General features: G+C 40.0%; 1 protein-coding gene across 1 annotated transcript in view; it reads left to right on the plus strand.

Annotated features, from left to right (window-relative positions):
• Positions 1-14,391, plus strand: part of LOC108622163 (alkaline phosphatase) — a 190,960-nt gene that overhangs the window by 138,068 nt on the left and 38,501 nt on the right. Inside the window, exons 3-4 of the mRNA XM_018019867.2 lie at positions 1,275-1,449; positions 11,221-11,399. Coding sequence (XP_017875356.1) covers positions 1,275-1,449; positions 11,221-11,399 — 354 coding nt within the window. The remainder of the gene's footprint in view (positions 1-1,274; positions 1,450-11,220; positions 11,400-14,391) is intronic.

The raw sequence follows: 14,391 nt of genomic DNA on the forward strand, positions 1-14,391 counted from the left end.
AACATGCTAGCATTGTTTAAGTATAGAGCCTATACATCCTTAAACGACATTCCTCATATTATAACATGATTGTTATAATTGTTTAACGTGATTTCAAATGCTCATTGTTAGATCGCTGAAGGAAACGCTGCCTCTTTTTGGCGAATCTTTAGCGACGGTCTTCGAACATCAGGATCGAAGAAATCCCAATGTTATTATTCGGATCACTCGGCTCGAGTGGACCGCACAGTTTTCGAATAATAAGAAAACCGCCGGAAGTCAGCAGTATTTTACGCAGAGCCGACCTTCTGCGGATAATGCCGAGGAGATTTATGTATACCAACCTCTTCCGGTCTTTCTGTCCCAATCCGTTGCCATTTCTATCCACGCGAAACACCAATGCCAAAGAAATCCCGATTATCATAACGCACAATGTGCACGACGAATGCTCGAAATTATTTATGAGAGTCCGCAAATCGAGAGATTGTTCGCATTGCGTAGGGGAATTCTTCAGTCCCTGTCAAAGATTATTGAAGTAAAAGTCTTTCAATATACAAATAGATTGCATACTCTAGTGATAAAGATTATACTAACTATAATAGATTATTAGGAAACGATTATTTGAGATTACTGTCTCGAGATTCCTTGCAGGAATTCATAGAGACACGTGAAGAAAATGAATATTTACGGAAAATTATGTAGATAATAATGCAAGAAATGTAGTGTAAATTGTAAAAAGTTAATAAATCTTTAATTGATGGATATGACTTAATTCTGTTCTCTTCAGTAATTAAAGTTGAACCACTTCTTTCAAGATCTTTGTTTATTTTTCTTTTGTTTAATAATAATAACAGCTACTGCTGGAGCTTCTTTTAATTGTCTGTGTACCACCCAAGTTCGTCTACGAAATTGAGAAGAGAATCTAAGTGATCGTAAAGATTGTATTATTTATGGCTGCACAAGCAAAAGAGAGAACAAGATATATCGTTTGTTAGTACTGATGTAGAAAACGATCTAATCTTAGAAGCGAGGCTATTTTCAGAAAATTGTAACGTTACAAATGTTATCAGTACTTCGACAATCGATATCGAGGCCGTAAAACAACTTGGCAATTCCACGCGAGAATCTTGTCTAACCGTTCAATCTGTCGAAATGCACGCGTTCGAGAATTACCGTACCGAGCGCTCTTCTCAGTCGCAAGAGATTTTACGAGCAATATAACCCTTGCCTGCGTGGCACGGAGCGATTGGAAGTCGCGAACTGATTAAAGTACTTTTCACGATTTTCTTTTCCAGACTTACAACATGGACGCCCAAGTTGGAGAGTCGTCGGCTTGCGCGACGGCGTTACTCTGCGGGGTTAAAGCCAATTACGAAACCGTCGGTCTGGACTCTTCCGCACGCTTCGAGAATTGTTATTCCAGTTCTGATGCCCGTGTACCATCCCTTATCAATTGGGCGCAGGAGCAGGGTAAGTGAATAGGTGAAATAATTAAAATCATAGTAAAGTTCTCCTCCCTATTCAATCGGAATTTAATTGTCAACGTTACTTGATTTCATTCACGATCGAATCTTTCAGTTGATTTCCTACGACCTCGTAAATTTTATCGTCTTACTAATTTGCAGTCATTAATGATAAATGATTTTGCGAGGATAAATGCGGTCGGAAAGTGATTACAAGATAATTAAAAGATGTGTGTAGTTAGAGAAGTTATTGCGTAGACGCAGTGCTAACTCGAATTCCAACAACGTGACCACGACATTTACGACCATAAGATACGAGAGTTATTTTCCCACGTGTTCTTATGCACCGTGTTTTTACGGTAAATAAGAATGGAATGGGGAAAATTTCTGATGTAAATTTTCTCTGTGCGTGAAATTTGGGTTTCCTCTGAATTTTACCTAAAAATGAGTTTGTACAATTATACACGTTTCATGCATCGCATGTTTGCAAAAGAAATTTTTCTACAATTTATTTCTAATCAAATTCTTTTGATCTTTAGAATAATTAAAATTGTTAATAATCGAAATATCTGTAAACTTAATTTCTGTTATAATTCTTTTAGAAATGTAATTTCAAAATTAAGTAAATTTGAATTTTCTAAAAATATTACTCGCGAAAATTTCACCGGTCCACGAATGTTGCTGCAAAAGTCACGTATATACCTTCTATTTCGATATCTATGATATTCATCGGATATCGGCTTAAGCTACAGCTCCCGCTGGGCTATTCGATTATAACCCGTTCTCATTAGAATGGTGTCGACCAATTAACAGGATTTCTTCCGTGCACTTGTACAATTACTATTGAAATGTGCAACGTGTGAATTGAGTTTTGTCGTCAGCAATACAAACTCGTTATAACGTTTCTGTTTTTGTTCACTTGTTCTTTAGTCTCTAGTCTGGTACCATAACTCTTTTCACGTAGTCATTATGTATAGACTAATCATCTTTTCTATGAAAATTTATAACAAGGAACCATCGAAACAGCAAATTTTTTGCAAAAGAGTTGCTTTTCCCTCAAATACTTCTAAACCATTGGACTTACGCGAAAATTGCATGCGATGTTAATTATAGCTACAACTTTTGTTGGAAATATTTTACGCTAACGTCGATAATTAACGAGTAATTGACAAAAAACTATAAAAGGGTTCCTGCAAATTACTCGTTAATTATTGACGTTAATGAAAAATGTTTCAGACGCAACTTGTAGTTCTTAACGGTGTCTACAACTTCCGTTGGAAACATTTTTTACTAGCGGCAACAGGTAAGCAGTTATTTGTAATAAACGAAAATTTCGAAAAATCTGAAGGGATTCCTTGTCGGAAATCTCGGAAAAAAAATCTTTTTCTCAAAATTTCGAAAAATGCTTCAAATAAAAGTTATAAGTATTCTTATTACCTGAAAAAAAGATCGTATATAATTTCCTTCGATCTCGAATATTTCAGGACTAATTGATTAATTAGTTCGTTCATCGTCAATCACTCCTTAACGAGTAAATTATATGATCGGTCATCAACGATTGTTTTAATTTGTATTTTTTATTTCGGTGGCAATATATATTCTAGAAGGCATCAAAAATTGCATACTATTTCGCACGACACGAAGTCCCATAAGGCTGTCACTCTTCAGTAATCTCTCCTCGGTGAAGTAACCGAAAACGGTAACGGTCGATAAAATGAGTTTAAGTAAGTGAACCTGAAAATGACTCGGCCTGAGGCAAACTCTCCTCGACTAAGGCCATCGCGAAGACAACGGGCTTACGTACCATGTAACGAGGCTGCGCACGTGTGTACATCGAGAGTAGTAATAAACACGTTGCGCATAGCCGCTTTCACGCCAGCACCTACAGAAGTCTGACTGCGTTTACGTTACGAGCACGAAAGCGCAAGCTGCCTCAGGCTCGATCATTAAGGTGAATTGGCTGGTTGATTAATCGCGCGCCGTTTGTCGTTGACACGCGTTCTCCGCATCGTCGTCAAAGTGCAAACACGAGAAGTAGCAGCCTTCTGGCCCATTTACCGCCCCCGATTTGTCAATTTACAATTATTTGTCTGTACTTCCGATCGCGCCTCGCCTTTGCTATATCGACTGTCGAGAAATTACACGATGTTTAGAGGGCTAGAGTAGTTTACCTAGTGTTCAGGAAATTAATCGAGTATTCTGAAGTCTCGGAGACTTGCTCCCTTGTTGGGAGTGTTTAAGTTTGCTTCAGCTTCACTTTCGCTGATCATGAATCATATATAATCGGTGTGGATCATTGTACATAATATCTACGATTTAGACCTTCACGCACATAGTATGAGCCATTGCTTGAATTGTCGTAAAATTTCATTCATTTGAAAGATGCAGGACAGTTTACTTAGTCAACGTTGAAGCAGTTGATTGAGAGTCATGGAATTTTAGGTACTCTCGGTGGTACTATTTTTCTTTATGTTATGATGTCTCTTCCACTGACTATCAGTTGACAATGGGACATCCGGGGGAAGTGTAATAAATGGGAAATATTGAACAATTTATAGTATAATATAAATAAAAAGTGGAACTGTCGATTTTATGTATTTATAAAAAAATTGGATGTACAGAAAATATATAGAAAACACATAATTTGCAAAAACGTGCAGAATATCGAAAGTATAATACATATTATCATCTTTAAATGATGAACCTCGATTTAGATTTCATTTCTTAAGTTGATACCAGAAAATAAAAATTTTCAGTCTAATAAAAAGGCTTTTAGAATTCATTAATGGTAGCTTATGATAACGTGCTTAAATAATTGAAGAAGTCGATATGATGGTAACATTATGGAAAACCAAAATGGTGTTTGGTTTCTAATTTAAATAGAAGAGCTATTGGAGTTATGAATAGGGACAAATAGAATTTGAGTTGATTTATGATTCATAGTTTCTAACCATGGATCGACTTCTCGACTAATGTGGAGAGGATATGTAGATAATGGAAGTCCAACATTTGGGAATTGTTGGCTTTAACAAGAGAGCAACCATCAAATTCATGATATGTCTGCATCACAGAAAAATTCGAACGATGTAATCTTCTATTTATAGAAACACATCATTAGTTTCAATCGTCAACAAATTACTCTGATCTGTGACAACAAGCGAGAAAATGAAATAACTTCAAAATTGCTCTAATTGCTTCTAAACAAATATCGAGTTAACGTTTAATTATAACTGCACCCATAATTCGGTGAGCTACGTCAAATCGAGAGCCCATTTGGACGACAATTTTCGACGTATAAACATGCTGCCATCCGTCAAACAAACTTCTCGTCGGCCGAAAAATTGGATTCTCCCGTGACATCGATATCTCGTTAATTAACCCGCATTCGAGCACTATCCGCGGGATGAGAAAAACACGGCACGGCTCGCCGTCGAAAAATAGCTTCATCGACGCCAGTTTCATTGGCGCGTCGCGACGGTTTCAAGAGCGATCGCCGGTTTCGGTAAATAATTAACGGGAAATCAATTGAATCGATTATGCATTCGTTAAACGGAATATCGATTTTAGAAGGACGGGACACGCTTTTGTTCATAACGCAGCGAATTTTCAGACAGAAGTTCCGGCTGCGTTCGAGCGTAGATTTAGCGAGTCCCCGGGCCGAATCTGAAATTTGCAAATTCATCCGTCGAGTTTCCGGTGACGGCGCGGCAACCGGGAGGACATTTCGTCGAATGAACTTTATCCAATGACGACCGACTAACTCCTACGCCTCGGTCTGATCAATAATTCATTCGCATCATCGCAGCAACGGCGACGATGTCGAATCGGACGATCCTTCTCGCGTGCCGCCAGTCGAATTTAAATTTCGCGGATATTGCGACCGGGAATCACGTGGCCCGAAAATCCAGTACGAATCTCTTGAACAGGTGATAAACATTCGACGCATCTGTCTGCGGTTTATTGTTTCGGGACTCGGACGTCGCGACGGTTTCGCGTTTCTCACAGAAACACGTGACGGACGCTTCGCACTTTTTTCCCACGCGCAAGCTTTTCATCTTGCTGCCGGTTTTTCACGTTGCATTATCTATCGCGGCGAAAAGAGTGCCGCTGCATCTACGAAATTGTTCTTCGCGGGTACTGAAGAAAAGGACGCTTTCGATGGTGGAACGTGAGGTAGCAGAAACATCGTCTAAGAGAGGGCCTTAATGGAAAGCCTAGATATGTCGTGTGATTCTAAATGAGATTGTGCTGGCGCGAGTCGCGGCGGTAACTATGTCGCCCGTGTTTTATTGCCATAATATTTTTTAGTCGAAACGTCGACGTTTGGAGGAATAAAATCTCGAGTAATTCCGACTTAAGCGGATATCAGAGTTTACTATCAAACCGTGTATTTTTATACCGCCAGCTAGAGGGTTCAAAAGTATAGCTAATTCTTCATTAGAATATTTTCTTTATTATAATATGTTAACGAGAATCTACTGTTCTATGCTATGTAATGAAAATTTCTCGTGGCGTTGAAAATTCAGAACATGCTTCCGCAGTGAAACACGAAGAAGAAGCTCACTTCCGAAAATCAGAGCTCCTCACCTTTTGCCGACGTTCCGCTCCTATTTCTTTACTGGCTTACAAATCCCTGAAATACCTATTACCTCAGACAGCTGAAAACGCGCTCGTGTTACAAAACTGTTTCTTCCCGATTAGTTCGACGGAAAACACGAGAATCTTTTCGCCTGAAAGAAGGAAACGCGAATCCCGTCGTTCGACACGCGGCAAAGTTCAATTTCTACCTAAATAAATTCCATCTTAGCTTTATTTTAATTTACATGCAAACGTGTCGCTGCCAGTGTTTGTATGGAAATTACGCTTTATCTTATCGCCATCGTGTTGCTGGATTTAAAAATCTCGTGCAGTTGATGCATGCACACTTCTCTTGCAAAGAGCCACGTTACACAGAGAAGTACTGGCGTTCGTATCAAGTTTTTTTGTTTCTTGTGAATCCACCTTAGAGATATAGTGTTCTGCAAAATCGAACAATTTAAGTTTTAACGGCGTCTCTCGGTTTGATAAACGTCGAGAAAGAGACGTAGCCGAGAATTACGAATTCAACGGAAGGGACAAATAGAATTTGAGTTGATTTATGATTCATAGTTTCTAACCATGGATCGACTTCTCGACTAATGTGGAGAGGATATGTAGATAATGGAAGTCCAACATTTGGGAATTGTTGGCTTTAACAAGAGAGCAACCATCAAATTCATGATATGTCTGCATCACAGAAAAATTCGAACGATGTAATCTTCTATTTATAGAAACACATCATTAGTTTCAATCGTCAACAAATTACTCTGATCTGTGACAACAAGCGAGAAAATGAAATAACTTCAAAATTGCTCTAATTGCTTCTAAACAAATATCGAGTTAACGTTTAATTATAACTGCACCCATAATTCGGTGAGCTACGTCAAATCGAGAGCCCATTTGGACGACAATTTTCGACGTATAAACATGCTGCCATCCGTCAAACAAACTTCTCGTCGGCCGAAAAATTGGATTCTCCCGTGACATCGATATCTCGTTAATTAACCCGCATTCGAGCACTATCCGCGGGATGAGAAAAACACGGCACGGCTCGCCGTCGAAAAATAGCTTCATCGACGCCAGTTTCATTGGCGCGTCGCGACGGTTTCAAGAGCGATCGCCGGTTTCGGTAAATAATTAACGGGAAATCAATTGAATCGATTATGCATTCGTTAAACGGAATATCGATTTTAGAAGGACGGGACACGCTTTTGTTCATAACGCAGCGAATTTTCAGACAGAAGTTCCGGCTGCGTTCGAGCGTAGATTTAGCGAGTCCCCGGGCCGAATCTGAAATTTGCAAATTCATCCGTCGAGTTTCCGGTGACGGCGCGGCAACCGGGAGGACATTTCGTCGAATGAACTTTATCCAATGACGACCGACTAACTCCTACGCCTCGGTCTGATCAATAATTCATTCGCATCATCGCAGCAACGGCGACGATGTCGAATCGGACGATCCTTCTCGCGTGCCGCCAGTCGAATTTAAATTTCGCGGATATTGCGACCGGGAATCACGTGGCCCGAAAATCCAGTACGAATCTCTTGAACAGGTGATAAACATTCGACGCATCTGTCTGCGGTTTATTGTTTCGGGACTCGGACGTCGCGACGGTTTCGCGTTTCTCACAGAAACACGTGACGGACGCTTCGCACTTTTTTCCCACGCGCAAGCTTTTCATCTTGCTGCCGGTTTTTCACGTTGCATTATCTATCGCGGCGAAAAGAGTGCCGCTGCATCTACGAAATTGTTCTTCGCGGGTACTGAAGAAAAGGACGCTTTCGATGGTGGAACGTGAGGTAGCAGAAACATCGTCTAAGAGAGGGCCTTAATGGAAAGCCTAGATATGTCGTGTGATTCTAAATGAGATTGTGCTGGCGCGAGTCGCGGCGGTAACTATGTCGCCCGTGTTTTATTGCCATAATATTTTTTAGTCGAAACGTCGACGTTTGGAGGAATAAAATCTCGAGTAATTCCGACTTAAGCGGATATCAGAGTTTACTATCAAACCGTGTATTTTTATACCGCCAGCTAGAGGGTTCAAAAGTATAGCTAATTCTTCATTAGAATATTTTCTTTATTATAATATGTTAACGAGAATCTACTGTTCTATGCTATGTAATGAAAATTTCTCGTGGCGTTGAAAATTCAGAACATGCTTCCGCAGTGAAACACGAAGAAGAAGCTCACTTCCGAAAATCAGAGCTCCTCACCTTTTGCCGACGTTCCGCTCCTATTTCTTTACTGGCTTACAAATCCCTGAAATACCTATTACCTCAGACAGCTGAAAACGCGCTCGTGTTACAAAACTGTTTCTTCCCGATTAGTTCGACGGAAAACACGAGAATCTTTTCGCCTGAAAGAAGGAAACGCGAATCCCGTCGTTCGACACGCGGCAAAGTTCAATTTCTACCTAAATAAATTCCATCTTAGCTTTATTTTAATTTACATGCAAACGTGTCGCTGCCAGTGTTTGTATGGAAATTACGCTTTATCTTATCGCCATCGTGTTGCTGGATTTAAAAATCTCGTGCAGTTGATGCATGCACACTTCTCTTGCAAAGAGCCACGTTACACAGAGAAGTACTGGCGTTCGTATCAAGTTTTTTGTTTCTTGTGAATCCACCTTAGAGATATAGTGTTCTGCAAAATCGAACAATTTAAGTTTTAACGGCGTCTCTCGGTTTGATAAACGTCGAGAAAGAGACGTAGCCGAGAATTACGAATTCAACGGGTTTCGCTCTTCAATGTCTTTAATTGTAGACAATTTGGAAGCAGATGCGGCGAAACAAAAACGTTGATTGCCAGTGGCGTTAATTAGGGGAGAAGGTTGAGAAAGTGTTGCATGGTTTTAACAGTTTTTTTTGCAGACTCGTTCTCATCCCATTAATTGCTGGAGATAAGCAAACGGAACGATCTCCGCTTAAACGATTTCGGAGCACGTTTCATTTCCTGATAATTGTCGTACACCAGGTTAAACGATTAAAAACGTAGCGGAGGCAAAATACGAAGACGCGTCTTTGGAATCGTGTTAGCCGAGTACCCGGCGTTGCGAATATTTCTCCAACAGCTAGGCCGACGTCACGACGGTTTACGGTAATGGAACCGGAGTGAGGCGAACGGAAATTGCTTAGGCGAACGGAACGAATGTAGTATTTCCAGAAAGTTCAAATAACAGAGGGGAAAAGCGAATGAAGGGGAAAAACGAAAAACACACAGAGAAACCAAAAAGTATCCTTTGCGTCAAGAAAATTTAGTTTTCGGTATTCGTTGGTCAAAAATAATCTCGAAACGTAATATTCCGAACCGCGTTTGAACTTTCCTCGATTCCACCGGAACAAAGAACGCAGCTCTGAAGAAAAAAGAATTTTCCAACGTTTAGCGGCAGTGCGGGAACTCTTAAAAATGAATTAGACTGCGATTGCTGCGGAACTTTATAATTTTTTCCCGTAAAAGCTCCCTGGTCGAATTACCGCGAAGAACGCAGGCAAATTTGCGTTCCCTCGCGAGAATTTCATCGTCGATCGATCGAAACTGAATCAAGGATGTAACACATTTTTTCTATGGTACAGCGTAGTCGTTCTCAAAAAGAAAGAACGAACTTTAGAAGTGACTGATCGCATGCCACCAACATGAATTTCCTTAACACTTGAAGAGATTTCTAATCGGTTCTTGAATAATAGAACGCGATGCAGTCGGTACGTTCATGCATTGTGCTGAATTATAATTGATAGCTAAGCTACCGGGATCAAAGGGTCAAGAGCGAGGCTATGATAAAGGGCGTACATCGACGCACTTGAGCCGATTAGTATCCAATCCGTCTCAACGCTAGTCCACTTAGCGTAATTGGTAATCCCGCGAGAACATAGATCTCTGCGTGCCAACTTAATTCGTTAACCTATCTACGGACACGGGATAAAGAGGGAAAGTGGCCGGGAGAGGAAGGAGCAGAGATAAATAGACAGAGGGACGGAGACTTTCATCGAATACCACTAAGAAGATTCTGCGAACATCCGCTTAATTAAAACACGATCCCCGCGCGACTCTCGCAGCGATGGTATCCCGGCAACGTCGCCGGAATTCATTTGCAACCGCATTTCCCTGGATCGCCTTCGATGAAAAAGTTGTCGGTCCGACGTTTTTCGACTATTTACTTCTCTTTTTCGCGGCCCCTGAACGAGGCGTTTTCTTGTCTACGTTCGCGACGCGACGAGGAAAAATTTTAATTAGAGAGGAAAGCTCGACGGGCGAACTTTTTTTATTAGGGGACGTTTGAAAATCGTTCAGAGTTAAAATTGCATGCGAACGTGGACGATTTATGGCGAGAAGAAACACAAATGTAATTAATTTAAATGGAATATACTATTTACTCTATTATACGCGATTTAAGTAGACTCGACTAAAATTTACGATTATGTTCTATGAAGTGAAGATTATTTAATATTCTGTTCTCCATCGGGAACCAGAACTACCTCGATGCCAATTAGGCGAGTTTCCACTACCCCGCTACTGATTTGAACTGACAATTAAACCTCTCTCGCTTCCATGCCATCGCCAAATCTTCACTGAGATAGAGAATGAACTGCAAATAGTAATTGGAAAGCAATGACCTACGGTGCCCTAGTCTATCATTTGTGGACATTAAAGAAGGACATTAAAGAAAGAACTAGAAGCCAAGACGAAAGCTCCAAGTTACTCAGGAGCCGTCAGTTCGTCAGCCCTCATTTAATGCATTAGTTAAAGGTCTCTCTTCTCTCTTAAAAATCTGTGAGAAAATTTACAGCCACAGGCATAGTTCTTAGTGCTGGCAAAAATAATGGTTTTTAAAAAGGGCTTTAGGGTACGGACTGTCTTAAAAAACAGTAGTTTACGAGCTCATATTTCAGCAGTGATGCAAGAATAATGGGACGACCAGCTTTGTCTTACGATTAATGCTACCATGGGATCCCACATTTTAACTGCATCAAAGTTGCTTTAAAGGCGAGCGGTTTAACCTTCCATTTTCTTCCCATCGACACCGACTACCGTCCATTACTGCAATAAAATTGTCGGCGGTCGCGTTCTCTTGAAAATATCAGTTGCATCATTCTAAGGAAATATTAACGTTGATAAGATTTCAATAATTCACATGAACAATTACATTTCGGTAGTATTTTATCAACTATATGTTTTATGGTGGTCGATTTTCTTTGCTCGCAGGTAAATCGACAGGATTGGTGACGACCACTAGGGTGACGCATGCGACGCCGGCAGCCCTTTACGCCCACGCAGCCAGTCGTTACTGGGAGGACGATGGCAAGGTGCCACCTGCTGCACGGATCAAATGCAAGGACATCGCGCGTCAGCTGCTCGAAGACGAGCCCGGTCGTAACATCAACGTACGAGAATTAATGTATTTCTATCGAACTCCCAAAACTTTCACCCAACTCACAGATATCAATGTCGACTTTTTTCCTACTAGTCCTGGTTGGATACATAGAGAAATTTTCGACGAAATATAAGCTTAGACATGCATAAGGAACACGGGATATATTTTTATATATGTAATACGGAATATACTATCGTGATTCGACTCGATTCGATGAACAGAATCCAGTGAAACGTTTGTTGGAAATTTCGAAGGATCATTCCTGGTTCTCCCTAGAGTGGATTTCGGTAGGGAGGATGGGATAAGCGTGACGCGGATTCGTTCCTTACTCGTAGGCCAATTATCGTTCTATCGTGCAACGGAGATTAAACTAGTCGTGTCTTTAAGGAAAATCTTCATCTGTTTTTTTTTCCTCGAAAGGCAAACCCAAATTTAGATCATTGATGTATTTCCGGAATTGTATTAAATGCAATCAACAATTTCGAGATGCAATCACTGCTAAATGCTTCGCATATCGTGATTGAAATATGTATACAATATGAATTAATTTACCAATGCGTTCTTCGTCGCGAAAATATGAATGTTTTCCCCTTTTCAGCCTTTACAAAACCGATGAGAATTGCAATTGCGTTACCACGCATGATGGAAACAGGCACGGCGCGTGGATCAAAAACACGGAAATTTTTAATATCTTGTATTATATTCGATTAAAATGCTGCATTGGGAATACACACCGAAAAATAATTTCGTGAATTCATGCACGGCAGAACGTACAAGTTGCTCGGCATTTAATAATATTCGACTGAGGGAAGAAATGTGAAAAAATTTAACATTAAAACGATGAGCACGTGAAACATAAAAGGAAAAAGCCAATATCGAGAAATTTTTATACAGCTATCTATAACAAGGTTTTACACTATACTCGAAATGAACAAAGAAACGAATCCAATTAAAATACAGTATGTAGCCGGAGAGCGGGCAATGATCATTGCCGTGTTCAGCATTCTGCTATGTACCAATATTAATAAATGACATTTAAGGACACGAGTCTGTACAATTTAACGTCAACTTAATTGAACCATTTAAAAACAAATTCAATATATCTGAAAACTCATTTTACCGCGAAATTCTGAAAATTTACTATATACATCCTCGTAATTCGTTCCCTACTTTATAATTCCATTTAAATGTGAAATGATCATCCCTCGCTCCCAATCACTTGAATCCTTAGTAGTTAAACCTGTCTCGAACGAAGTTTCGGCGGCTCTCGCCCGGAAACTTTCGTTTGCTCGTTAAAACCTTCACTAAGATAGGGTTCCCGTTCTATCTCGTAACAGAAGTTTCACTCGGATCGTCGTGCAGCGCCGCGAAGGTCTCGCGATGCACTCGATCTCGATAGGGTCGGTCACGATACTCGGAAGGACGTGCAATCGCGGAACGCGCGACTCGGTTCAATCATTGGGAAGTTCAGCGGGTCAATCGGTCTAGGAAATCCCCAGATGACATTTCCGTACTGGTGGGGAAAAAAGTTCGTGCCGGGAGAGCGGGGATCGCTTTTGTGTAGAACTTCCCATGCATAACTTCCCGCTCGATAAAGTCTGCTTAGTAGAAGTTCTCGAGAGAGTTTACTGGCCAGATAGAAGAGGAATTAAAGGTCCGTTGAGATGACTTCTCCGGCAAATTTAATGCTCCCCTCTCCCTACTTCGCGTTCGTCGATCGAATGGTATTCACTTTCGAGGATCCTTGATGATGCAGAAACCAGATCTTTTCTCCAGTTACCATAAGTTTCCTGCTAATGAGTTCAAACGTTGCCGTGTATGACGTTGGATGTTTAGAGAAACAATAATGGAAATTCGATTTTATCGTATTGAATGGTTAATTGTCGTTTTACGTTAATAAAGTCAGGTAATGTGCACCGCATTGCGTTGACATCTATTAGCGTATGTTTCTTTATTGCTTGACCGAGGATGCAAAATTCGGATAATTCAACTGTTTCGATTTTCAGGATTATGTACACAAGTATTACACAGTTCATTATCGTTTGAGAAATATTGTTCATTAATTTTATTGAGAACTCTTCAAAATTCGATTTTAATACATTTTACTTTTTAACACAAATTGTATGTACAGAGAGGAGAAGAAATGAATGAGGACCGAAGCTATGGAAAAGCTTTTTCCCTTTGAACGAAATTAACAATACGAGAAAATCATTGTGCTGAATTCAATTTATAAAATGTGACAGAGATTTTGAGAAACAGATTTCTGGTGCATCATATGCTCTTTCACCGATGAGTAATATACCTACTAAATAAACAGACTTTGTACGTCTGTCGAAATTGTACGCATTCCAAGAAACGTTATATGTGTAACGTTTCGTTTACGTACGTTCGCTAGCGATGTTAAAAACATAAAAGAGTGTAATGTAGGTCGCGCATTTGCAATTCTCTTTGCACACAATATTTATTTCGGGACCAGCTGAAAAAATAAAAACAGCAATCACTGAAATGGAAAATCTTGCGAACGGAAAGAACGTTTCTCTCTTCGGTTGACTCTGAAATTCTACAAAATTGCTTCTGGGATCACGTTCCCTGATGGAACACAAACACGTGTGTCGAAAGAACATTTGGAAACATCGGATTCCAGGCGGAACGAGTACGAAATCAACCCAAGCCGGATAATAAATTCGTTGAAATTAAATTCGAATATGGTTGTTAATTAGAATTTCTTATTACGTGAGCGGCAGCAGTAATAGTCTCGAAAAATGATTTTTCATACAGAGGAAGCTTTTTCTCGATATACGTTTATTAAGGGTAATGAATGCTTATTCTAAATAGTGAGGTATTTTTTAATCAGACATAGAACGAGTAATTTTAGCATTCATGTTGGAAGCGGACTCTCAGACAAATTGATGGAAGGATAAATAGAATGTACAAAAATGGGATTTGTTTTTAAAATTATGAGAGGCAGACCGTTTCTAAAATAAGAAATGAAATGTCTGAAA

The sequence above is a fragment of the Ceratina calcarata genome, unplaced genomic scaffold, assembly GCF_001652005.2.
Source record: "Ceratina calcarata isolate Rehan_Ccalc_2016 unplaced genomic scaffold, ASM165200v1 scaffold209.2, whole genome shotgun sequence".
NCBI classification, from domain to species: Eukaryota; Metazoa; Arthropoda; class Insecta; order Hymenoptera; family Apidae; genus Ceratina; species Ceratina calcarata.